The sequence below is a fragment of the Macrobrachium rosenbergii genome, chromosome 14 (genome assembly GCF_040412425.1).
Source record: "Macrobrachium rosenbergii isolate ZJJX-2024 chromosome 14, ASM4041242v1, whole genome shotgun sequence".
NCBI classification, from domain to species: Eukaryota; Metazoa; Arthropoda; class Malacostraca; order Decapoda; family Palaemonidae; genus Macrobrachium; species Macrobrachium rosenbergii.
In genome coordinates this window covers 39,482,969-39,509,836 of record NC_089754.1, presented here as the reverse complement: position 1 = coordinate 39,509,836, position 26,868 = coordinate 39,482,969, and the positions used below count along the sequence as shown (strand labels likewise).

General features: G+C 36.0%; 2 protein-coding genes across 2 annotated transcripts in view; one reads left to right on the top strand and one right to left on the bottom strand.

Moving 5' to 3' along the window:
- Positions 1-7,013, top strand: part of LOC136845969 (large ribosomal subunit protein mL63) — an 18,696-nt gene extending 11,683 nt beyond the window's left edge. The window contains exon 3 of the mRNA XM_067116517.1: positions 6,790-7,013. Coding sequence (XP_066972618.1) covers positions 6,790-6,939 — 150 coding nt within the window. The 3' untranslated portion in view covers positions 6,940-7,013. The remainder of the gene's footprint in view (positions 1-6,789) is intronic.
- Ak3 (Adenylate kinase 3) lies at positions 7,005-26,868 on the bottom strand. The gene is made up of 4 exons (XM_067116515.1): positions 26,546-26,868; positions 23,266-23,435; positions 12,751-12,873; positions 7,005-9,245 (listed from the first exon to the last, which is right to left on the bottom strand). Exons 1-4 carry the CDS (start codon positions 26,685-26,687, stop codon positions 9,018-9,020), a joined length of 663 nt encoding a protein of 220 aa, XP_066972616.1. The 5' UTR covers positions 26,688-26,868; the 3' UTR covers positions 7,005-9,017.

The window sequence follows — 26,868 nt, the reverse complement described above, 5'->3', positions numbered from 1 at the left end:
ATCAACTCAATAGATTTTTTTACTGTTTAGTAAAACTTCAGATTGGTGTTTTTCATTGTTTCGGTCAACCACTCATTGATTCTTATTGGTCCAGAAGTCATCTTTGGTAGAGCCGCCAAAAATGTTTATTTTCTAAGTTAACTGAAGATATTCTTCTGTAAGATTTCAGTACTAAGGTCTGTTATCCAGACCAGACTAACTTTCAAAATGAGTGCGATCAGGATTTAGCTTAAAGACCTCTCTTCCATGTTTTGTTATGGGTTGTGTTAAGGATATTTCCAAGCAATCTCCTTTTTGTTTTTTTGTCATCTGTATGTGAAACTTGTGTAATTTTTGATATGATAGTGTAATTTTCAGTATGATATAATTTCTAAGTCTTCTTACATCTGATTTTATAACTTCCTTTATGATACTTCTCTTGCATTCCTGTTATTTGACTCCTAATATTCTCAAAGCTTTATTCTCAAGTTGATGAAATCTTTTAATATACAGTACTTTTATTGTAAAACAATTATCCATGTCATTATAGCAATACAGGTACAGTATTAGACCACCATAGTTTTGCTTTCAGGTGGTATTTTAGTCTGTTTGGTTCTGTATCTTATATTGCCTGCCCATCGTTTGATTTGCCTTTTTTTTTCTTTCCTTTCACTCAATTTCAACTCTAGAAAACCTGTACTGGGTATCATTGTTCTTAAATATTTGAAATATTCAGGCTCATTAATCCTCTTCCTGATGTCATTTCATCCTTTTGTGCATACTCTTTTCATCATTACTCTACTTTTGATTGTCTGAGTTATTTTGAGTCCAAAATCTCTGGATATATGATGCATTCTTTCTATTAAGAAAACTTTGTAAATTATGTGGTGTTTTGCTGATTAAAACAGTATACAGTAATGTAAATTATGTGGTGTTTTGCTGATTAAAACAGTATACAGTAATTTAATTTTTATCTATTAACTTGGTTATTTTAACTGATTTGTTTTTAAAAATCGAACATTTGTGTTGGTTGTAGCTTAGGCAGTCACATAAAATATATACAACTTTTAGTGCTGACCTGCATGCTGAGCATACAGGGATTGGGTAAAGTGGTTTTAGTTATTAAGTATCCATATGTCAAATGAATAAGGCCAATTCCAGGATGAAGTAAAATTACTTGTCACATTATTTTTGGTTTGATACCATTATTTACCCTTAGTTTTATCTGCTTTAATTTGTTGTTATCAGGTTGATTATTCCATTAAGTCTGCCATTAGTAAACATGAAGGAATGTAAAGAGACTTAATAGATACAGTCCTAGTCTACATGTCCTGAATTGGATGTGTAGACAGGGCAGTCACTCTTTTGTGATTTATTGTCTTTCTCATCTGTTAAGCATGTGGTTTTTATAAATTATGATTGAGAAGATTATTATAGTGATTTTTTTTATTACATTAAATTTTTTAAATATTTTTTAAGGGGAGAATACAATATAGACATTGACTACTTTATATTTTATAGATACAAATCCTCTTCATTCATACAACTCTAAGAATGAGTGTTTGACAAGCTAGATAGGGAACCCTACATTACTTTGTTATAGACCATTTAGAAAATAGGTTCTGTCAGCAAGTTGTAATTTTAGCATTTTTAATTGAGGTATTGTGTCAGTGATTGTAAGTTACTTATCTGCAGACTGTGGAAGTTGCAATCTATATTTTTTCACTTTGCAAGTCTCTCAAATGCTGTTTGCTCCTACAGAAAAATACAAAGCTTTTATGAAGTATTGCTCAAGTCCAAGCAAGGATTTCATTGAACCTTGGTAGTTACTGGTGGTAGCAGGACCCCTACTCACCTGTACCTGTCATCATTGAGCACATTTTCTTTGGCTATTGTCAAGTGAGGACATCTTGCTGACTACCAAGTAGGAAAATTTTTTTTGTTTTTGTTTTAAGTTTTGTTACTTTTTTATCATGGATAAATAGTGTGAACAATGGCAGTGTGCAGGGTCTGAATGAGTATTTGTGGTTTTTCATGCCCATTTAGGTGGATCCTTTGTAAGGGTAGGATCTGCAACCCTGTGAAAGTACATATGCCAGTTGGTCTCCTTCACAGTGGAAAGGGTTTGGGAATAAAAAGCCTTCATTGGTGTCATCGGGAGAGAAGACTCCCTATTCGAAACCTCCGAACCTTCTCTGGTCCTTCCTCCCTGCCTGTGATCCTCTCCCTGCTCCTTCCACATATACTGTACACTGCTGTCTCAGGCCAGAGGGGATAGGTAATGGCTCTCCCCTGGCAAGACCCGATATGTGCACATCTCTATTTACCCTTACCATGATTGCTTCCTGCACCTTTAGAGTAGAGTAAGAAACCCAGTTGTTGTTGTTCCTCCTCCTCCTGCTCATCAAACTCTTCCATCTTCACATCTACCTCTTTCAGGGAAAGAAGAATCCAGTAAGTTCTCTAAAGAAGTCTTGTCATTCCTTCAGTTAAGAATTTTTCCTCTTCTAGGGGCAGCAGTGGTGTTCGTCACCTCTGGGAGTTACGTCTAAGAAAGTACGGTTTACATGAGGGCTCCCAGGAGTGCTCGGTACCCCAATTCTTCTCTTAGTGCTGACTCTAATATGCAAGCTCCAACTTATTGCATGGTGCATGTGCAGTCTCTGGATCATGCAACACCTTTGTCAGTTTGTGGTTTACCTTGTACCTCAGAGGTGTGTGTGCATGAGTGCTGTTTGCTTTTCTGTGGCCTCTTACCAGTTTGGCTTGTGTTGATCATAGCGAGCCATGTGGGACAAATAAGTACAGCTTTGAACCCTTTTCAGCTGTATGCACATGATTGTGATCCCTTGTTTGGTGCTCGGTTTGTTCAGGTCTCGTGATGTACATGTACACATTCCCTGGATCATGTGCATATATCAGAGGGTTCATGTGCAAAAAGTCATTGCAATATAATACTGTTGAGTTTTGTGGAAAACAATAGCTCATGTTTGTGCACACTCATGATGTCCCTAGTTCATTCAAGACCCTTGTAGTGTTTGTGAGCACTCATCCATTGCTTCTAGTATAGTTTCAAGTGGTTATGATGCTACCTCAAATCGTTGCTGTAGTTGGTCATTGGTAATAAGGCTCATTGTTCATGTTCACAGTTCAAGAGCACTCACCAGGGTGAACTGCTGTATTAGCCTCTCTTTCATGAGAGAATCCAGTTCTTACTTTGGGGTTTCTGTTTGAACCAGAGGGTTTTTTTTTTCTTTAAGGCAGAGTTGAAACTCGAGACTCTCATTGTGAACTTGATCTTGGGGGAAGTAACCACTGTCCCCATAGTCAACCCCAAATAACCACTGCCCCCATAGTCAACCCCATCTTGTCAATAGAGTATGCTCTTTGGTTTACTTAGGAGGTGAGGCAGTTCTTTTTATTGTTGGTTGCTGCTTGCTTGTGATGTCTTGGATCAGGTTAAAATTCTGATCTGTGGTTCCGAGGGTTCCCTAATTTCCAGCTATCAAGTTAGCTACTTTCCTGCATTGACATCCCCTATCTAATTTACCGGTACCATTTCCATCTTACCTTCCAAGGTCTTGGGAAGCTCTGGTCCTGTTTGCCAAATGGCAAACAGTTCGATCACAGGTGTTCATCAAAGCTCAAAAAGAACTTCCTTGTGCAAAGGTGTAGGGACCATTCTGTCCCAACTATCTGCGCTGGCTGGCCAAAACATTCCTCCTGCCTGGAATGTACCTGGCTGACAGCTCAGTTGTGTGGCATACTTCCCACTTGTGCATCAGCTTCACTAAGTGACATAAGCCACAGCTTTCGTGGTGTTGCTTATCGTCATGACGGGAGTGACCTATCACACAATCTTGAAATGTATACAGGATAGCAGTGCCACTTGCATTTCCAAAATGGTTATATGCAGGTGAGGTTCATCCTGTGTTCACACACCTGAGGTGCACAGGGCTGGATGTGGGGAGTATAAAGGAACTCCCCCTAGAAGGCTATCATGCAGCCACTGAGCAAGGTTCTATTTTACCTCCCTTCTCAAGGGGACTAGCTGGGAGGGTGGGTCACTTGAGGCTGACCAATGTTATTTCAGTTGTCACTGAAGCAAGCACAGCTGGAGTTGCCCATGCAGGACAGGTTTCTCTAGGGATGACAGGTGACTGAGGATTAACTGCCACAGCCAAGCTGATTGTGTCTGTAGTGACAAGAACTGTGCTGGTACCTCCCAGAGCTCGCTGACAAGAGAATCTGAAGAAGACTTTCACTGCTGCTACTTCTAAGCACGCTCACGTACTTGACTGCTGCCAGGAGATCTGACTTCTCCCAATTTATCACAATCCCCAGGTCGTGACAAAGTGCAAGGAGAATGTCTCTACTCTGGAGCAATTAGACCTCTGAGGACACCAGAACTAGCCGGTCAATTTGGTAACACAACAAGCATAAAAACCTGTGAATGGGCCAATGCAGACACTAAATTAAACATGCATAGGAACACCTGGAACGTGTTTGCCAGTCTGAGGAACAGAGCTTTGAACTGGTAGACAACTTTATCACACACAAAGCAGAGGGCTTCCAGGAGGAGTAATGGACAGGTATCTGACAGTACATGTCCTTCAGATCTTCTGAAAGCATGAAGTTACCCCCTATGATGAAATCAAATATAGACTGAGTTGTTTCTGTCTGTGGGACAATCTCATTCAACGTAGAGAGAGGGATGACTGGTCTTCAACTTCCAGGTAATGTTGGAGAAAAGCACTTGGAAGTTGGAGAATGGTCATTGATCTACCCTCGTTGAATGAGTTTGTCCTACAGACCTAGAAACAGCTCAGTCTATTTCATTTCCTCAGAGGGTAACTTCATAATTTTGGAAGATCTGAAGGACATGCACTGTCAGGTGCCTGTCCATCACCCCTCAGGAAGCACCTCCATTTTGTGTGATGCTGCTGCCTACCAGTATAAAGAGCTCTGTGCCTCACACTGGTGACCCCCTTCAAGGTGTGTCTCATGCATGTTCACCTTAGTGTTAGCTTGAGCCCATTTGCAGGTTTTTACGTTCACGCTTGTTGTATTATCAAGGTGACTGGCTAGTTTTGGTGTCGTCAGAGATGCGGTTGTTCCAGACAGACATTCTCTTCGCATTTTGTCACGACCAGGGGATTGCAATAAATTGGGAGAAGTCGGTACCTGGGCATGCTTTAACACAGCAGCAGTGATTCTTTCCTTCAGGTTCTCTTGTCAGCAAGCTCTGGGAGGCATCAGCGGCGTTCTTATCTCAACAGGAGGAATAAGCTCAGCTGTGGCAGGCAATCTTGGTCAACTTGACGGGTGTGGCTTATGTCAGTTAGAATAGCAAAGTGGATGCATGATGAATGAATGGGTGGTTTGACATATTAAGCTGTCAGTCAGGTACATTTCAGGCAGGAGGAATGTTATGGTAGACCAACACAGCTGCAAAAAGGCATATAGAAGGGACAGAACGGTCCCTACACCTTCAAGTGGGGAAAGATTTTTGAGCTTTAATGGAAACCAGTGATTGAATTATTTGCCAATTGACTAACCATGAAGCTCTCAATGTTCTGGTCTCCAGTACCATATCCCTGGGTGGCCCAGAAGGTATCCTTCATACCCTTAATGTTTACACTCTTCTGCCATTGAAACGCTGAGTGATCAACAGTGTCTTGATTGCTTTGGGGCTCAGATGACCCTGATAGCTCCTCAATAACTTCTTGCTGAGTGATTTCCCCATCTGTCTCTCCTAGCAAGTACCCAGAGAGATTCCCCCATAGCCTACTCTCCCAAATTCAGATATATCATTTGATGGTACAGTCTCTCCAGCTACACAGTAAGAGGTTATGCAGTAGCTCCTGCAAAAGAAAGACTTTTCTTGGAGGACTGCAGAGGAGATTCCTGGTTACTGTGAAAAAATCCTTGTATAATGTGTACCAGGGGTATGGGCCATCTGTGATTGGTTTCGTAGATGGGTTCTCTTTCCAGTCAGAGCTTCCGTTCAGAAGATCATGGACTGCATCTGCCTTCATCAAGGCAAACTCCTCTCACCTGTGGTGAAAGCTATTACTCCACCCTGAGCCAGGCCTTAGGACTTCAGGAAATTTCTCTCTACAGTGCAGTTGAGCAGCCTATGCATCCTATAGAGCCAAACTTAATCTGTAAGAGTCCTTGGGGGAGGCCTCAGACCGAGATCCAAGCTGAAGACAGTCTTCTTGCTAACTATAGTCTTGATGAAGCTCAGTGTCAATTTACATAGCCTTTCTTCTCATCTGGCACTCATAGGGTTGAGAATCTCTCTCACTAAGTGGTGGTATTCAGAAACACTTTCTTTTTAGCTCTGTGCTACAATCAGTGAGCTTACAACTCTCTCTTGCCAAGTAGGCAGTCATGATACATTTTGGGGAAAAGCTCAGGAAGTTGGGGCAAGGAACAGTCCTTGGAATTTGGAGTACCTTTTCAGTAGCACAGGCAGTGAAGGCAGGTGTGTGGTGTTAGACCACCATTATCTCATTCTACCTGAGAGGCCCACAGATCCCTAGGCTCTTCAAAGGGACCTGTGGTGGTTGCTCAACAGTTTGTGAGTCACCCAGTTTCTTTCAGACAGAAGAGCATCTTGCCTAAGGTACTTGGATGGTGGTAAGGTTGGGGTTGAATGGTAAAGTTAAAGGTTTTTCTTCCTACTTTCTCCCTCTGCAAGGCAGCAACATCTTAAGTCAAGGACATGCTGGTTTGTATACCTAGAATAAATGTAAAATTTTATTGTATTTATAGATTAAATATTTTTCTTTGCTTTTTTTTCAGGAGCAGTCTTGGGGGCATAGTAAGGAGTTAGGGAAGCCAAAAGCTTTCATCAGAGAAATGTACCTAATGAAGTTGAACAGAAATGCCAAACCCAGTGTCACAATTGAAGAACAATACAACATGCTGCGAAATAATGATGTATGGGACTAAAGCTACTTGTTTTTTTTATGTATCATATGTATTAATAAAGTAGGTTATTATAATAAATAATTACAAATATTTAATATTTGTATTTCAATTCTCAAACCTGATTAATAATTATTATACACATTTGAAGTTTATACACAACCATGATGAATGTCAAACTAAAAAAATACAGTGCTGTAATGGAAGCCTGTTTATTTTTTTAGGATTAAACCTCATATAAGGCACTAACTGGAAGACAAAGAAGCATACTGTATTCCTTTATGTATTAGTATGTTGTATCAAGCTAAATAAGAAATTATCTGCAACAAGAATGCAAAAGGAAAAGCATGGAACCAATATGGAATGTACTGTTTCATGTTGCCTTAAGATTAGCAACTTAAAATATTTAAAACCAATTTATTCATTACAAAAAGGAAATGAATGTAATTAGAAGATGTAACAGAAATACTGAAAACATTTCATAACTAATGGCTGTCAAGTTGCGATCCTTAAAATCATAAAAATCATAAGTAAATTTCTATCCCAAATTTTAAGAGAAAAAACAAAACAGCTATTCACTGTAAGTTAAATGATCCAATCCCAAATTTTAGGAGAAAAAACAAAAAAGCTATTCACTGTAATTTAAATGATCCAATCTTGAATAAGGTGCAGATATCAATTATTGTAAAGTAGTTATACAAGACCAAAGAGTACCTATCATAAAGACTAAAGTATGCTACACCTGCACTATACACCAACCTTCCTTAATGCCCCTGAACTTCCAAAAACTGTCTACAAAGCGACACTTTATAAAAGGAATTTAAATTATACTTTCTAATGATCAATACTGAAATTCATACAACAACTACCAACTACAAAATGAAAACCTTTGAATTGGATGTGGTGTATCAATTACAAAATGTTCAAACAGTTTCACAAGAGATAGAGAAATATAGTTCATCTACACTGTAAGATTCTTATATTTTTTTGAGTTTTCAATACTATGAAATTGCCAACTGTCTCTCATAACTAAAAAGTCTTGTTTATCAATGTGCATATAGTAACTTGATAACTTCCAAAATTAATGTTATGCGCTAAAGGTTTCCTTTGTTTAATGACAAAAATCTCTATAGTTGTGAAGCTTAATGGGAAATACATTTTTTGCAAAATATGTGGCTACTTATGCTGCAAGTTTTGATGTTAAACTGATATGTAATGGTACAAAGAGCTCTGTTGGAAGTAAAAATAGAAAACGTGTTTTCTGCATATCAATGGACTCTGTCATCTTTTAACTTCATAAGATTACCAAAAGTGACCAAGGCACAGATAGATCACCATAAATAATCCTCGCTGACAAAATGCTTAATTTTGGACAAGTCCATGTACCCTACACAGCCAAATTTTTCTATCATCAATGCATTAAAAGATGCAAATCACAATTGTGGCCACTATGGAATGAGTGGCCAAAATTTTTAAATGTTATAATTTGCCATGGAAAATTTCAGAAATACTTTGTGCTTTAATTATTAGCACCATCTCATCAAAGGGATATGAAACCTTTGTTAAAAGTAGACCCCTTGAGAGAATAAAATTCAGTAAGAATACTTAATCTAAATTGATTAGTTTCAAGGATTACTTGATAAAGTACACAGTAACTTGCACATCACCACAAATGATCCCTAATACTTGATAATATTCAACAGAAAAATATAAAAAATCCACAAAGCAAAACAATTATCGTAGGTTCAGTGTTAGTATCAACATTATAGGCAACAACTACAGTAAAATACTACATTACCAAGTAGTAAATTTAAAATCACATTCACAAGTACTATAAAATGTAAATTCAAAGATATGTGATTATATAAAACTACATTAATTTAAAGTCTTGCTACAATTAATAACAACATTCTTCCCAATAGCACCTTGTTTAATGATATCTGAGACTTTTAAAGCCTCAAAGAGCACCATGAGTAAAACCCCATATAACTTACAGCTTAACCAAGCATAACCAAGGTCCTAAAGTTATTAGAGTCACCAACCCTTCTACTGCTTGTTTACCAGAATACTGTGGCACATAGGGAAATTGTACTGTTATTTATTCAGAAGGGTCCACCAAGTGCAGGGAGATGATTCTGGAGGTACTTATGAACCCTAGGCCAGATTTCATTAGATTCTGTCCCGCAAAATACCTGCAAGATTCCTAATTCTTCATAGAAGTCTTTGAGAGGCTTAGTACTGCTTTCATATAAATCTAGTCGCTGCCTTATTGACTCTGGTTTGTCATCTTCTCGCTGCACCAGGTCTTCACCAGTCACATCATCTTTTCCCTAAAGGAAAAAATTTGTTGAGAAACATATTTGAAGTGAGTAAAAGAACCTCTTGTCTAGGCACAACAGCACTTATGGTAATTCTACAGAAAAGCTCAGCGGCTTATTTTGTGTTTTTTATTTTGAAAATCACTAAAATAACAAAAAATTTATCAATTGATTGACCTAGAAATAGGTGGAAACCTACATAAAAAGGCAATAATAATTAAGGATCATTGAAGCAAACATCATTTATCTACAGTAATGATTATGAAGGACCACATGGAAAGCAGGGGTTTTGGGTGGGAATGAAGTAGAAGAATGTAACTTACCTAACCTCACCTAGGGTGAACATCCTTACCTAGTTTGAAACCTGACTTAACCGAGCCTACGGCACTGTAAATTCTTATAGGGTTGCATCCTGACCTACCACACCTAACCTAACCTAACTTAAGCCACTGTTAATTCAACAGGGTTATGTCCAAACCAAACCTAGCCTAGAGCTATGTAAATGCAAATAAATTTGTGTCCTAACCTAACCCACGGACACCAAATTCAAAAGGGGTTAGGGTGTACATTCTAAACTACCAGACCAGGCCAGACCTGACCTGACCTGACCTGACCTAACCTATGGCACTGTAAATTCAAACCCACCAACCCTTAACCCACCAAACCGACGCCAACCCGGGGGGTGGGAGACATCCTTACATTCTTTGCAAGCTAAGGTTTGTAGTCTATGCATTTGAGACCCCCACACCCCCTTTTAATATTAACCATAATCATTGTAATTTACAACATACCCTATTCTAGAAAACAATCTAATACATCAAAATTAATGGCCAAATCACATCTGAAGTGAAAAATCAAACACATTACTAAAAAACAATGCACATAACATAAAATACAAAGTTTGGCTGCAAACACAATAAAACCAAAAATATTACCTTATTTTGTAGATAAAGGGGGTTGTTCAATGATCCTTAATTATTACTGTCTATATTTCATGTAGGTTCATTCATATTTTTATATCAATCAATAATTTAGTGATTTTCATAATAAGAAAAATAAGCCTGTAAAGAGACAAAAATCTCCAACACAAACAATTTTCACGTGTTAGGAAACAACATAAAACGATTGCTACTGCGGCACTGTGCTTCCATGATGAATGGCTGAACATACTCAAATGACCAGCAGTAGGATGGCACAAAAGAATATTAAAGGGTCAAAAATTTTTTTCATTAAAGTGGATGCATCAATATTGTGGGAGCTCATCAGGTATACAAAAAAAAAAAAAAAAAAAAAAAAAAACTGGAATAAACTTTCTTACAAAAAAACACTCCCATGCAAGTTGGATGAAACCAAGTCACCCAAGGAAGACGCCACATAGAAACCAACATACAAATACATGGCAGCTCAATCTGAGTGGTCAAAGAAACAGAGCAATGAACTTAGAATAATTTCAAGAGCATCAATACAAGATGCCTACTTTACTTATCAATTTTTGCAGGAATTATTACAAGTTCTCAAATTACAGTACTGTATCTCACCTATTCTGTATTATATACACCCTTTTCTATATTTTCCAGTAAAAAACTATTGATACATGATACAGTACCTCCATACATAGCTCTTCTGCAGAATTACCATTTTTACAATGAACTGACGGACATTTGATCATAATATTTACTACATATTTTGTAAAGAGAGGAATCATTTCATTGTAAAGCAATTTACTTGACATTAATCATTATCATTATTTTTTTAAGTCTTACTTTTCCTTCACAGGGCTAAATGCAAAATGAATTCTCTCCACTCCTTTCTATATTGTGCAATTTCCGCCCATATGGTCCTAGTCCCTTCTCCATGAATTTCTGGGTGTTCTTACCAATCTCCATCCTGCTACTTTATTACTGACTTCTCTAACCAACTACTCCTCTTTCATTTTTAACTACATAAGCTTTCTGCCATTTCTCAGTCACCGGACCTCACATCTCTCACCACCTCCCTTACTTTTATTACAAGCTTCCCAACATGCCCAAACCATGATTTTCTTCATTTTGTAATTACACAAGTACATAAACCTATTACTGTATTATAAAACTGAATCAAAACAAAAATTCATCAACATCCGTGAAAAACCAATGCAGTACCTATAACTGCATATTAGAATATTAGCAATATTCACTAAATAAAATCAACTTGATGCAAAGACTGATGGAATGGATAAAGCCAATGCCCTTACCTAATCTGATGAACATGACAAATACAAAAATTGGGGTTTAACCCTACAGGCCTGTTTCTTGGCGAGAGAAGATTACAAGGAAAACTGACAATCACACACCCAATGAAGATTTGTACCCATCAGTGTATATTGCACCGTGTGAATCCTATGCCCTAGACCTACTAATCATCATACTTTGTTTTGTTTAGCTTTTACTTCATCCCCGTAAATTGTACCATACAGTTATTTTAGCTATACTGTACCTCCGTTGAGAGGTTCAGTAACCAACAGGTCTATATCCAGAATATGAAATCAATACAGAGAGGGTAGCATTATCTGCTTAAGCACCTAGCTTCTTAAGAAAGGCCAAACCACAAACAGGGTACTGCACATACAAGTAATATAAAAATTTATGGGACAATGAGACTACCCTAAGGAATCCTATAGGTTAAATTCCTGTAGTTGCTTTAGTGCTAATCGACACCTACTCTTTGTAATCTATTAGTTAAAATCATCATCATCATCGTAACAATTTCCCAGGGATACATGAATTACGAAGTTGAGACTGCAGAGAGACGCTCTTCTACTTTTTCTGACAACTAGCTCTTAATCATAACATTAGTTGTTCAAAGACAAGGGTATCAAAGAGTGTCTTTCTTCCCTTTATTATTCTGTTTGTACCCAACTTCCTTCATGATTCATGTTAGCCAAAGCTAGTGCATTATGACACTTTTTGTTTAGAACACTTTCTCAAGGGAGAGAAATAACCTAGCAAAACCAATAACACACTAAAATAAAATTTTAGTGTAAAGATTAAAGAATAAAGTGCTGCATATCTTACAACAACAAAAGCTGTCGGTTAAATTACTTATTCTTGATCAGTGTTGTTAGTCTGACTTCTCACATCAGGGTTAATACAGTCAAGAGTAAACAGTATGTTAAATTTTTACTTGACTTCCCATGTAAATTAATATTTCTGATCACTAGGAAAGTGCATGCATAAGTATATTGTACTTCCAAGTTATTACATATTTCATATGGTTGGCTTATTCCATGTTTATGCTTGTACTAAATTCACAGTGGATAATCCCCTCAAAACTTTAAACTATCCTTCAAACCACCAAATTACATGACCATGGCATACAATTTTCACCCAGTACAATACATAAAAAAATCTAGTTCTTGTTGTAAGGTTAATGGTTTGAGTGACTGCTGCATGTAAACAATAAGAAATAAGTTTAATGGATAATTCCAAAGAAAAGAATAAATAAAAAAGAAAAGCAAAAACAAACATGCATAACTTACAGGAATCTTTGGTGGGTTGAACTCTGTATGATAAATCCTTCCAGAAGGCAGGTGAGTCCAACGACATTTGAGGCGGTCAATTATAACCTCATTAGGTACTTCAAGGCTCAGAACCAGGTCAAGCTAGGGAGATAAGCATCATAACAAAGGTTGCAGCAACAAATTACAAGTGCAAAGAATATATGATCTTGTGATACAGGTGGGATTGGAAAATTCAAACTCATAGTGATGGTTAAAAACAATAATCAGGAAACAAAATACATTAAAAGATGGGGTAATAACAATAACTAAGTGTAGCATACAGTTCTCAAAAGTAACAGGTCTTTCTAATACAAGAACATACAGTAGTTTGACTCTTTGTTGCACTATAATTCTCTAATTGTTTACAGAATTATATGCCGCATACTAAATACATGTACTATACACTACAGTATACAATAGCTGCAACTTGATGTTCATTTGGTAATTTATTAATTCTATTTATTTGTTTTACTGTTTATCTGACTGCCATTGCAAGATGTATTGAACCAAATACAACATTATTAAGCCATCTTTGTCATCCTTTCTTTGCATGCACAATGTTGAACTTATATAAAGATTCAGAATAAAAATATGCATTCCACATATGCCAAAACAATTATGGTTATGTGAAAATGCAAGAAGCAAGGTAATTCATTTTAATTTAGTGAAGCAAGATTATTAACATAAGTAACAAAACACACACACATGCTGTAACTTATGTTTGTAGACCTGGACTTTGGACTAGGAAACAGTATAAAGTTAACTTTTTCATGTGCATAACCATCATTGCTACTTATTAACCTTTTAAGTTTTTTAACATATATACATAAAAGAAAAAATGTACAGACTACAGTATACAAATGGGTAAAAGTGAAATAGTAAAAGTGAAGTTGATGATGGACAACATGTGTAAGCAGTTAAGGACTGCCGCTATATTATATACCCTGTGGGTATTAAGAGTGAACTCAATGAATGTTGGTACAGGAAATGCAAGTGTGTCATGCACCTCTTGTAGGTTTACAGTGTCCATCACTTCACTTTTTTTCTTTACTTTCTTCTTTTTGTACTCTTACTTTTCTTATTTTCTGCAAAAAAAAAAACTTACAAGCTAAATAAGATGCATGCAGCTATGATGGTTATGCACATGCAAAAGTAATCTTAAAACTACTACCTGGTCAAAATTCCAGGTCTACAACATTTTATGGTTTGTGTTTTTGTTACTTTTGATACTTGGTTCACTTGATTAATATTAATTACAGTTCTTACCTCTTGTATTTTCACTATTTTGTTTCTTCTGAACGTGTATCATTTATGTATTCACTATTCAGATATGTTTGAGGTGCTTTACACAACATATATCCATTTTCCTTTCATATCGATAATTAAGTTCTTGCATTAAAATATTCATATTTGATTTAACTAATTCATTTAACAATTTCTGTTATACATGTTTACAAATAAGAGTTATGAGTTTCTACTATTAAATTTGATCTTCACACTTCGTGAGTATAAATAAAAAGGATAAGAGAAGTTTCAGCTAAGTATTGTAGTATTTACTAGTATGAGTTTACAGTATATATAAATCTTAAAAGGCCACAGGATATCCTATGGTTAAAGGATCTAAAACTGCATTCCCTTATTGTCAATACTGTATTAGGATCATGAAACCAAAAGCCAAAAGTTCTCAGGTTAAAGCTGAGACTGAAAAATGTTAGTGCACTTAGAATCAGAATACTTACCATGCTCATGAACATTAATCAAAACCCTGCTAATATTGCACTACCAAAAGTCAACCGATAATAAAATGAATATGATAAATCCAAAATACTTCTACAGCCATATAATATCCTCTACAGATCATCTATACTATGTATGATACATGAAAGCCAGAATTTCTTGAAAGCTTTACACATTTTGCTTAACAAATTTGACTGTGTTAGTAATACAGTACACTAATTTATTGTGTGATTAATGGACAAGACTGAGGGTCTCATCACCTCCCAAACTAATGTGAGTGGCTTGAAGTAAGAGAGGGTTAACATCAATTAATTTAATGTCATGATAACATTAAAACAGGGTGACTTCACTGGAGACCACCATGATCAGATGGTAAATACTTGTTAATTTACTACACTACACTTAGTTGCTGGGCAGGTTCTGATATATTATTAATTATATCAGTGCAGATGGAATAAGACAAAATGCCATTTGTATTGTATTGAAGGGTCCAGTTAAAACAAATGAATGTGAGTGAGATGATTGCAGAACTCTTTAAGTGGTGTGCTTAAAAACATATATTTATAGCATAATGTTACTTGGGAAAACTCAGTAACACTTTATCTTGCTTAAGCTGAGATGTTCAGTTAGGAAAGTGGTGTCTGAAAATTATTTCAGAAACTGTTGAAAGACAAGATGGAAAACAAGGAAATTTCAGAGTAAAGGTTGGGACTGGATACACTAAGTGTTATTCTAAAGCAAAGGCTAAACATCCTGGGCACTGTATTTGAAAAGAAAAACACCTGTAATGGGTCTACCTAAGATAGCTACAAATGAGGCTTTCTTTATGAAAGTGGCACAGGTAACATTCCTTGCCTAACATATTTACAGTACTACTCATACAAAAGCAATCTCGACAGATTTCAAGCTTTTTCTTTCATTTGCATTTAACATCCACACTTCACTTTTATTAATGAGTGTTGGTTCAACAAACCCTCCATACATCGGTTCAACAAACCCTCCATACATCACAACTTTCTCTTCATTGACAATGCTCTTCTAAACTTTGTTCACTATCAGCAACTAACCCTGTATCACTGGCAAATATCAGCCACACAGTACTCCATTTACGTGCCCTCTTCTTACAACAAAATAAAATACAGTATAGAATTTAGGCCAAAGGCCTAGCGCTGGGGCCTATGAGGTCATTCAGTGCTGAAATGAAAATTGACAGGAAAAAGGTCTGAAATGTGTAACAGGAGGAAAAAAATGCAATGGTTGCACTATGAACCAACTGTTAGGAAAGGGTGGAAAGTAAGATGGAAGAAAGGGAATATGAACTGAAGTGCAGTAAAAGGAATAAAAGGGGTTGCAGCTAGGGGCTGAAGGGATGCTGCAAAGAACCTTAAGTAATGCCTACAGTGCACTGATGGCACTACCCCTTTACAGGGGTATCCCCTTCTCATTCTGTTTTTCGTACCTACATTTTCTGTCCTTTCCCCAACTTCTTACACTATCCCATCCATAAAAAAACTGAAGTGACATGGCCACAAAACTCACATTTTTTAAACACCAACTTTCCCAGTAAGAAATTTCTCAAAAAATGTTATTTTAACAACATTTCAAACAAAATATTCTGATAACCGTGTTGCAAACTTCACACTTCTTCAGAAACAACAACCAGGAAATGATAATTTCTAAGTCTCTCTCTGACACTTCTTGTGAATATAGGTAATGGGTTGCTCACTTATTTTTAAATGAATGAGGAGTGCAATCATCTGAAACACAACTATTCTCTTTAAGACTGATGGTGAATAAAGCTAATGACTTAAAACATGTAAATAGTCCTAATGAAGTTGACAAGATGAGGTCAAAACCCAAGAGAAATGCATATCTGTCAACAGCAAAAACTGGTTGAACTGTTACAAATGATTACAGCAATGCTATGTGCTTAAACTATTAGCATGTAAAAGCTAAAAGTTTAGGACTATGGCAGTACAGCAAGAATACTGCATTAGATCATTTGATGGTTTTCTAAGAATTTCTTCAACAATCACTTTTATGACTAAATGAAATCATAGTACATATTCAACTGCATTTTATTCATTGTCAGCTGTCACACTCTGACAGTTTGAGCAGGCAAACTGCACAAGACAGGTTTATAATAATATATATTACTTAGATAAACTGCCAACCTTTTTTGTTATAATTAAATGCTGAGTTGAAATTTAATTATTCTTTTTATATCTAGATGTCACTGAAGCTTTGGGGAAGGGGTTTTACTAAAATATGAGACTTGGTATAACCTTCACAGGATGAAAAGGCTGTGCCAATATCAGCAGACCAGCCACATTCATCTAATTTATGGACAAATCTGTAAACACACTTATTTTACTTAATGATTTTTAGTATAGTAGTTGTACACTTTTGTAAGTTGTGCACATAATCAACAATCACAGTGGTGTAAAGACTGACTGAAATTAAATCAATCTAACAAGCATTAGGCCTAGAAAAAACAAGAGCAACTGCAGTGTTCCATACTTCCATAGAAACTGACACCACAGGAAGATTCTCAGGAAATGATAATTGCCAAGTTCAAATGGTTACAATAAGACTTAAAATCTGAAAGTGATGTCACTAAGGCACTGATGATAAAAACAGCTGAAGATTATACTTGAACATAAAAACTTACAATTCAAAACGAGGAATCTTACTAGAACAGCCATGATGAGTGGAAACTACAAAAGTGGTGAAGATTATAATACAGTAGTTCACCAATACAATGAAAAGACAGGCAGATGAACGATCTGCTAGCAAAGTGGGGAGGTTATTGTCGACCAATTCAGAGTAGCTTATATCACTTAGTAAGTACAACACTACTTAGAATTCACAGCCGGTGTCCCGGTGTTTTTCCGGAATAAAATTTTATCAATGTACCTGACAAAGATGACACTTTGTCACAGAGTATCTTACATCCCTACCTAATTTTTTTACTGTATTCTGTATTACGAAAGTTGCATAATTCAGGTAATTATAAGAGTAACACCGACTTCCTGTAGACATCGCCAGCAAACTCAAAGGAATGTCTTTTGAAGACATAATGATGTAACTTATGATGTCATTAACTTGCCTCCATCTCGATGGATAATTGGCTATTCGTGAAAAAGTCTCAACCTCTGGCAACAATGAAATACAACCAATACTCCTTGTTTACACTTTGTAGTAGTGGTAGTAGTAGTAGTAGTATATAGGAGGCCATTTATGCCATGAAGTTGAAGAAAAGTTTCTAATCCGAAAAATTACTTTCTATCACTATTTCTCGATTGAAGAAAAGTAGGTTAGTATATAGGATTTATGCCACAAGTAATCCGAAAAATTACTTTCTATCACTATTTCTCGATTGAAAATTTATATAATTAAAAATCAATTAACAAAGCGAAGAAAACTTTGGCATTTGTCATAACTCCTTTGATATTTTTCCTAATATGACAGTGACGATCATTGTAATAAATAGACAGCTGCATAGGATTAGATTGGATTACAGAACTTAGACTTCAAGCCAAGCACTGGGACCTATAGAGGTCATTCAGTGATGTATTATAACCCATGACTTCTTTTTTTCGGCAAAGCAAGTTTTAATGTTGTTCCGCAAGTTATATTTTACTAAGAAATCAACAACTATTGCTTTATAAAACATATACAATTATCTTTCTGCACCTTATGGAAGTCAACAAATGATGAAAACTTGGTAGCCTTGGATGTCCGGGTGTACTCTTACCCAAGAAAAGGGCCCTATTACTGTATTCATTTACCTGTTCAAGCTTACGTACGGTTTGCCACAGGTCTCCTCACTTCTGAACAATTGTGCAAGTCGAATCACAAAAGCTGTCCTGCAACCACAGGGACAATGACTTATCATAGCCGCCATTCTTGAAGCCTTGACAAGGTACGAATATTCATTCAGAATTTCAGAGATAGCTGTTTGTCATCATCACCTTGTGGGAGGAGTCGGGACGTCGTATGTTTACAACACGTATAACTTTGAACCCATACATTAGAGTGTTCTGCCACTGGCTTTGGCTGCTTTATTTTACTCTTATGAATACTGTATACTTTTTTCTCATATAAGTAATAAAGAATGCTGCCAAAATTAGGTAGGGATGTAAAGTATACTATGGTTAAGTAATATCTTTGTCAAATGCACAGAAAAAATAGTTATTCCAGAAAAACACCGGGACAAAGGCTCTGAATCCCATAGTAGGTGTTAATGACAATTCTGAAGTCTTATTTTCTTGTCATAAAACTTAAGAAAATGTAAAACACAATGGTTGATACACATGAGAGTAATAATGGTTTGCATTTGGTTATAAGCTTAAGCAAATCAGAATTACAAAAATTTGCTATTAAAAAAACAAAACAGAATATATTATACAAAGCAAACCTCTTCCCCACATGTCTAGGGAGGGGGTTTGTCCTCATCAATCAACACAATCCAATGGATGAATTCTCATGCTCTCAAATGTTGGTGTCCGTATTATTACCAGTAAAATTTGACAAATAAATATTATGATCTGTACATACTGTACTTTGAACAGACTAAAAGGGCACTAAAGCAGTTGATTTACATGCTTAATGATCACAGTGCATGGCAAAATCATTTTTAAAATTTTAATTAATGAACAGCAAACCTCTGCTTCTCTCATTTTTCCTTTTGTATTTTCTATAAAATGGGTAAATTTATCTTTGGGTACAATAAATAATCTTCACTACCAAGCAGTATCTTTTTGTAATTCTCAAAAATTAGCTACTGAACACATTAGTCTTACAATGCTTTGTGTACAATGCATAGAAAAGAATGGAAACTTCAATATTTTATATCACAATTTCTATTCAAAGTTTAATCCAGTAAATTTTCAAGAATAAAAAAAAAGGAAACCTCTTGGTTACTGTATTCATCAATTAGAATGATTAAGAGCAGACTCACATGAATAACAATAAATAATGTAGGAACTGCCAGTGTGTTAGGAAAGCTAGTTCAAAGAACAAATTTATGTATTACAATAGCCTGTAGCATTCTAAACATCCCAGATGCCTACTCTAACTACAGTTAAGTTTCATAAAATAAAAACCAAAGACCTAAGACACCCTTCAACTAACTAGTAAAGCAATAAAAACAGATTATCAGAAAGTTTGCGTTACCACTAAAAAGGTTCTCCAAACTACACTTCAAAAGCTGCATGGCATTTCTACATGAAGTTGACCAACAATAACCAAACACCCAATACTTACGTATGCTGATGTGGGTAAAGGCAATACATTCTGACTGTTAAGAATAAAGTATTATATCAGTAATGAATAATGTTAATTGTAAATAATTTTAAAACCAATCAGCATCAACATAGTGCTTCCTCTATCACCATCTTCTAAATCACAAGTTTTGTTATGGGAGATTGATATGAATAAAGCATTATATCAAGTAATAAATAATATTTGTAAATAATTCTCAAACCAATCATTATCAAGGTAGTGCCTTTTCAAACAATTACCTTTCAAATCACAATTTCTTTTATCAAGGATTAGATTTGAGTTCCTAATTGTTATACATTCCTTAAACAAAAGGAGTACAACTACTACCCAATTCACATAGCATTTACATTAATTTTGGTACTTTGAGCAGAGATGATTCATATAACTATACTGTATATACACTATACAGTGAGTTGTGTGTTATTTACTTGTATGCAAACACCATAGACAGCTCCTTACACCAAATCATATGAAGTACTTGAATTCAAAATCATATAAAGTACTGTATTTGAATTCAAGTGAATACTTAGACACTTGCGGGGTCATGGAACATGCATAAGTCAAGGGTCAACAGTGTCGGTAAATACACGCCATGGTAATACATTTGCCTTACTGAATATTCCCTTGACAATGTGGGTTGCTGATCCAATTAAGCCTGTAGAAATGAAAAACTTACGATCTCCATTTGCTTAACTTATTTCTACTGGTAATACATGTCAAAATCTATGAGAGCTTTAACTGTCTAATATATATCATCATCCCTTACAGAATACCTGTTTGAAATTTAAGTATTCCCTTACTAAGACCCTTAATTTACAAAGCATACTACTGGCTGATCAACTAAAACTACAATCATTTCAGAATCACTAAAGGGATTCTAGATAGAGCAAATAGGTTGTCGCACCACAAGGGAGACCCCTCTATAACACTGGAAACAAATCATTCTCTTGTGCACAGGAGGAACCCCTCTATAACAATGGTAACAAGTCGTTCTTTTGTGTAAAAGAAGTCCAGTCTGTGGAGCTGGGATGCAGGCAACAGGTCACTGGGACTTACAAAGTGAAGTAAAGAAATTATGTCAAGTTTTCTTACCTTTCAAAATGACTTGGTCACAATATGAATGTAATCTGACAATGACTGGCTGAATCTACAGACATTTTAACCTACAGTATAAAAATTAGTATGTTGGAGAATCCTGAGCTGAATATGTTTAAAAAGAAGCAAAATAAATTACAGAGAAGACTGGTCTCAGTTGAGCACATCTACAAAAAAAAATAAATTCTGCATTGAAGACTAGTCTCAGGTGAACACTTGAGTGGTTTTGCAAAGAATGAATAAAATAAAAATGTATAATCAACCCTAGCAAAGTATTTAGTATGTAAGCATATTAGGTGTAATGAGTTAGTGCTTATAAAATGAAGGTGGCCTTAAAAGACTTCTCTTTCTTTTAACAGAAATTTATAACAATGTAAATCATTTATCTGCACACCAGACTTTAATGCTAAAATTTTACCACTACACCAACTACATCATATAATGCATAAGATGAAAATAAAAATGTAATTTTTCATAAAACAAAACCAATTTTACTTTTTAGTACAAACCCATCAGTAATAAACAAGCAACGTTTGTGGTCTTCCACGAGAGATCAGTGCCACCAAGAAATAAGTTCATAGCAACTATAAGCCTCAATTTTTTGTGTTAAAAGGAACAGAATTGTAATACAAAAAGCACCTTGGTTGAAGGGGAAATCTTTCGTGAGAGATGGAGTGTATAAATATATTTTGTTATTGAGAAATTAAATACTATGATTCACTGCAAATCATTACTCAAAATATAGCTGGAATCATAATTTAGAGGAAAATTCAAGATAACGAGTTCCCCAGAGTAGCTTGAGGTTAACTGTAGGCCCAGGAGAACTTAAGGACTGAAGAATAACAATGTACCAGAAGCTCAAATGGTGACACAATCTTTAAGAAAGTGAGATACATTTATCATCAAGGAGAGATATCGTGACGTAACCCTTGAATCTCAAGGATGCCAGTAATAGAGGAAAATGCAAAATGAAGTAATAACTATAAAGATGAAGGAGTTTCCTAGTTTCCTCAGTTAAAGCTGGTAAACTCTGCCCAACTGCTACTATTCCTTCTAAGGAAAGAGTGTCCAACCCTCTATTCACACATTTCTAAGATAAAAACTTGCAAAAGCAGTCTGGCACCTAGAGCCAGCCATTGCAACTATGCTGACATCAAGGTCAAGATAAAGAGAGTTCTCTATTCTCATGAACATGGCTTTCACTTGTGGTGCTTTATCATCTGATACATTATCAAAGGCTCACAAAGTATGTTATCTGAGCCGGAGGGGTGTTCTTGGAGAGTTTCCTGGAGTGACCAGAGAGGAACAATCTGAAATACCTTTCCTGAGATCCTTTGTTCTATGGAGATAACAGTGGACACTTCTAAGTAGACAACGATCCTTATTATATCGAGTGGATGAGTCATGGCTACTCAAAATGTGCATCTTTGACAAAAAGTTTGCTGTAAAAGAAAATCCTAGTGAGCTCCATCATTCAGTATGTGTAATCTTACTATGGAGTGCATGAAGTTTAAAAGACCCATCTCTCAGAAGTCAAGGACAGTAGAGAGGTCTTCAGTGTAGAACAACACAGAGAAGATTCCTCCAAAGGTTTGTACAGAGGCTTAGAAAGACTGGCAATACCAGTGACAGGTCCCTCTTAGCTATCTTGGACATCTTGCTTGGAACCTTCTTCTGAAAATACTAAGTCTCTTCAACTTCCTTCAAGTGACCAAGTCTGGTCCACAAGGCACAAATACCTGATTAACATAAGATGTGCTTTATTTTATAAAACAGAAAGCTTCAAATGAATCTTCATGAAAAAGAGAAAACTGGCTATCAGGGAGATTAAGGCCTCAATAGATTAACATCCCTCCTGCTGCATCAATTTTAGAACTGGTTTCACTGGATTTGGCAGAGGATGAGGGTTGAAGATCTAAATTGTATAGAGATAGTATCAGCTCATTCAGCAAAAAAACTCTATTGCTAGATAACTCTGTTTGAGGTCTACATCTCTAGGTTCTTGTAGATGTGACACAAGTGTGGCTGATGAAGAAGCATTTCCAATGAAGGTATTTTACATCTTAGGTTCTTGTCGATGTGGCACAAGTGTGGCTGATGAAGAAGCATTTCCCATAAAGGTATTTTTCTGGAAGTGTCAACCAACATTGATACAAGCTCAATGAACAGTTCTAGCTGCAGCCAAATGGAAACTAGTATGGTTATCCTGAGTTATTTTGAGGATTTGAGGCTCTCCACAAATTCTCTAATGAAGTCAAAGAGGAAAAGATAAAATAAAATGATGCCCCAGAGCCCATATAGGCCCCTGAAAATGTCAGGGTATCCAGACCACTCTGAAGGATGAACCTAAATCTCCAACTGTAAACATATCCTCACCTTTTCATGCTTATTCAAGGCTTCTGCTTGAGGTCTTGTTCGTGGAAAACCATCTAACAACCATGATGATGATGTAATTTTTGCAAGCTCTTCAGATATTAGCTTGACCATTACATCATCAGGCACCAATTTTCCAGCTGTCATGTAAGCTTTGGCTTTAACACCCAGTTCTGAAAATACACCAAGTTTAGTTTTACATGCAAAAGCATACAAATATCCTGTGCTATGGTAATTCTGAATTAGTGTACTTTGAAAATATTTCATTTCCTAATTAAGTTAGAAATTACATCTCTTACAAAGTACTGTAGTTGTATGGGAATTACCACTAACATCTGATGTTTATAGGGAATGTCTGTTACTTCATAGGAATTAGAACTTTTCTATAATTATACTGACATGCTGCAAAATCATGGTTATCACCCCATATGAATATTTAGAGTAAATCAAAATCTAAATGGTCCCTCATAGTGTATAAACCATCATTTCGCTTAAGCCTATATTTGCTACTATGGACCTGATTGAGGAAACTGTTGTATGCAAGGCATGCTATCTTCACCTTGAAATTAACCATTCTAAAGGGCAAAGAGACAGGGATCTTTTAAACAGAATTATTTTAACTTGAAAATAGATGTAGAGAAACATTTAACATTTTTTATATTAAAACACTGACTTTAAGAAGAAACTCCTTGTTAACCCTTAAGGGATAGGTTAATTATATATCATGCACACCCCCAGACCAGGCAAACTTTATGGTTGGCCAGTTTAAGAAAAAACACATCAATGGAAAGCGGAAGATATGCAAATGCACATGGTGTAAGATAAAAAATTCTAAAAAATTTTCCCTACCTTCCACGGGAAGTTGAAAGTGACTATTTACAACCCTGTGTGGGGCCTCTTTTACAAAACACTCTTAATTTTACCAAGTTATACATGTTTTTTCTAATAATTTATTTTATTCTATTTTGTAAAATTATAATTACAGCTCACACAATATCATGACAGATAAGTACTAAAATCAATAACAAATTCTGAGTACAGTATATTTGTTGTAAAATATTTACATATATTTACTGTACTGAGATTGGGAGATGCGTAACTTTTTTGGAGGTATACATGTTTTTTCTAATATTTCTTTGCACCTTTCTGTGCAAAACTACAATTATAACTGACATCATATCATAAAAGATAAGAACTAAAACCAGCTGTAATCCCTGGGTATATTTATGAGCAAATAAATAAAAAGACGTCATGGGGGAGAGAGGAAAGAGAGGAGCAAGACATCCCTCCCATCAAGTCAAGAACAATACTGATCTCCCCGAGATGCCCACTGACTGACCTGAGCCCAGTCTAAAATTGCCACCAGTCATTTACGGGCCATTGAAGTGATGGAAACTCTTTCTTGCTCGATACAGCCAAATCGTATGGCGCGTAATATTACTACTCGTATGAGGATCCCCGTCCATCACCCAAAACCTGTTATAGATACTCATATGAAGATTCCTGTCCATTAAGGGTTAACTGGTAGCTACCCACTCCGAAGGTGTGCATCCTCACAACCTGGGGTGTCTAATCACTGATTAAAAAACTCACTTTGTAGTCTGACTGACTAGCTGCGAGAAAAAGCAAGGACAGGAGGTAGGGATTCTGTATTACATATCCTATAAGTAATTGGTTTGTGTGAAAAAATTATTCTTAAAAATAATTAAAATTATTTCACAAAACTCTATTATTCAAAGCCCAGATTGGTTTTACATGAGAAGGATCAAGCTGCTATTAAACCCCAAAGTTGGCAGCTTAAGAATTATGAATTCATTTTAGAGCTCATGAGATTGAATCAGGTAAAAGAATTCCTGGTTTTAAAAGTGAACAGAGTTGTGTCTGTGTGAGAGAAACCTAATAAGAATGAGTAACTCCAAGAAATTTGTAATTTGTAAACCTAAGTTACAGTGAAAACCTTTCACTTCTTATGTGCCATAGAATACTCTATGGTAATAGCACAAGAGAGCAGCAATTACCCATCATGATTGATAACAGAAGCAAATAACCCATAAAGTTCTACATCTTGAATATTGCCATAATGAGAAAATGTTTGAGGTTTCATCATGAATCTTGAATCTTCTGGTATTTGAACTACAACTGAAACTGGGATTACTTATACTACTGCTTCTACAGGACCTAAGAATATGAATCAAACCACCTTTGAGTTAAATCCCGGAAATATAAACTCATAAAAACTGTTTGGCAATTCTGTGCACCTCTTCTGGAATTGTTGGTCCACTTTTATTCCTGACTGAATGTGATCCAAGTATGTACAGGGTATGACTTAACGACTCCTCTCAGATATGCAAAAGCCAGAAGGTATAGAAAAAGTTCTAAGTCATAATAAAAAAATTTTGTCTCATTGGTTCCACTTTTTCTGAGGAATCTCCTCCTTAGGTGAAATTTAACAACCAAAACTTCTCAGGTAAAAAAATAAAGAGCAGTAGCCTTAGGAATCAGGGGCTTACATAAAACTTAACTGGTTGTCTTTGACAGGTACTCTAAAGCTACCTTTAAGATACAAGGTTCAGGCAATGAAAGACTATTGAATTTATATGATGTCTAAGTACGAAATGACCTTGATAGAACTCTAAATAAATTTTCAATCTTTCCAACTTCAAAAGGTTGCATCCTTGATGATGCTAGGGTGACAATGTACCCCTCTATGCCTGGCCGACAGGAATTTAACTTTTCTCTCTTTTTCGGAACAAGATGCATTTATTTTCCTTTTGCTTCCTTAATTGCTTTGAGGGTATTCATCATTAACTTTGATGCTAATAACTCATAAAACCAGGCCTACCACTGTGGTTCCAAACTACTGTTAGAAAGCTAGGCCTATGCAAAATACAAAAACAAAAGGGTCGATTCAACAACTAGGCCTAGGCCTAGCGTGTTGGAAAACTTGCAATTTGTCAAGACAGGAACGGCAGTCGTAAAAATAACGTCTATGTTTCTTGATTTAACGAGAAATTTTGACCTACATAAGGATTGCCTAAGAATGAGTAGGTCGTTGAACTGACTTGGCTGGCTTTCTTTGCCTAACCTACCAGTAGGCCTATAGTTTACACTTAACCTAGACTATAGTTTACCTTAAAAATTACAAAAAATTTTTGAATTATTACCATAAGTTAGTATGAAACACAAAAATATATATTTATATCAGGGCGATAAAAAACTGTCCGACAAAAAATCTTACGTATTACATCGATATCCTAGAAGCAACGACTGGCTTATCACAAACCTGTTTTACTGATAACCTGGGATCGCAACAAATCGCCACTGGAAAGATGTTTTAGACCGAAATCTCGCAGGATTCTAGATGATATAGTCCCTTTTCCTGACCCGGGTGCCCCCAAGATAATCATTTTAAAGAATTTGCTCATTTTCACTTAATTTATCGGGTATTTCTTCAGCTGTCAAATTAGCCTCAATGACAGTCGGGGTCCTAACATCAACGTGGATCAGCTGGGCTGCTCAATCAGCTGTTTCCATGGGGACAAATTGCATAGAGATGAATTACATAGATGTGCAACATCTCACAATGGAAATTTTGACCGACATGAC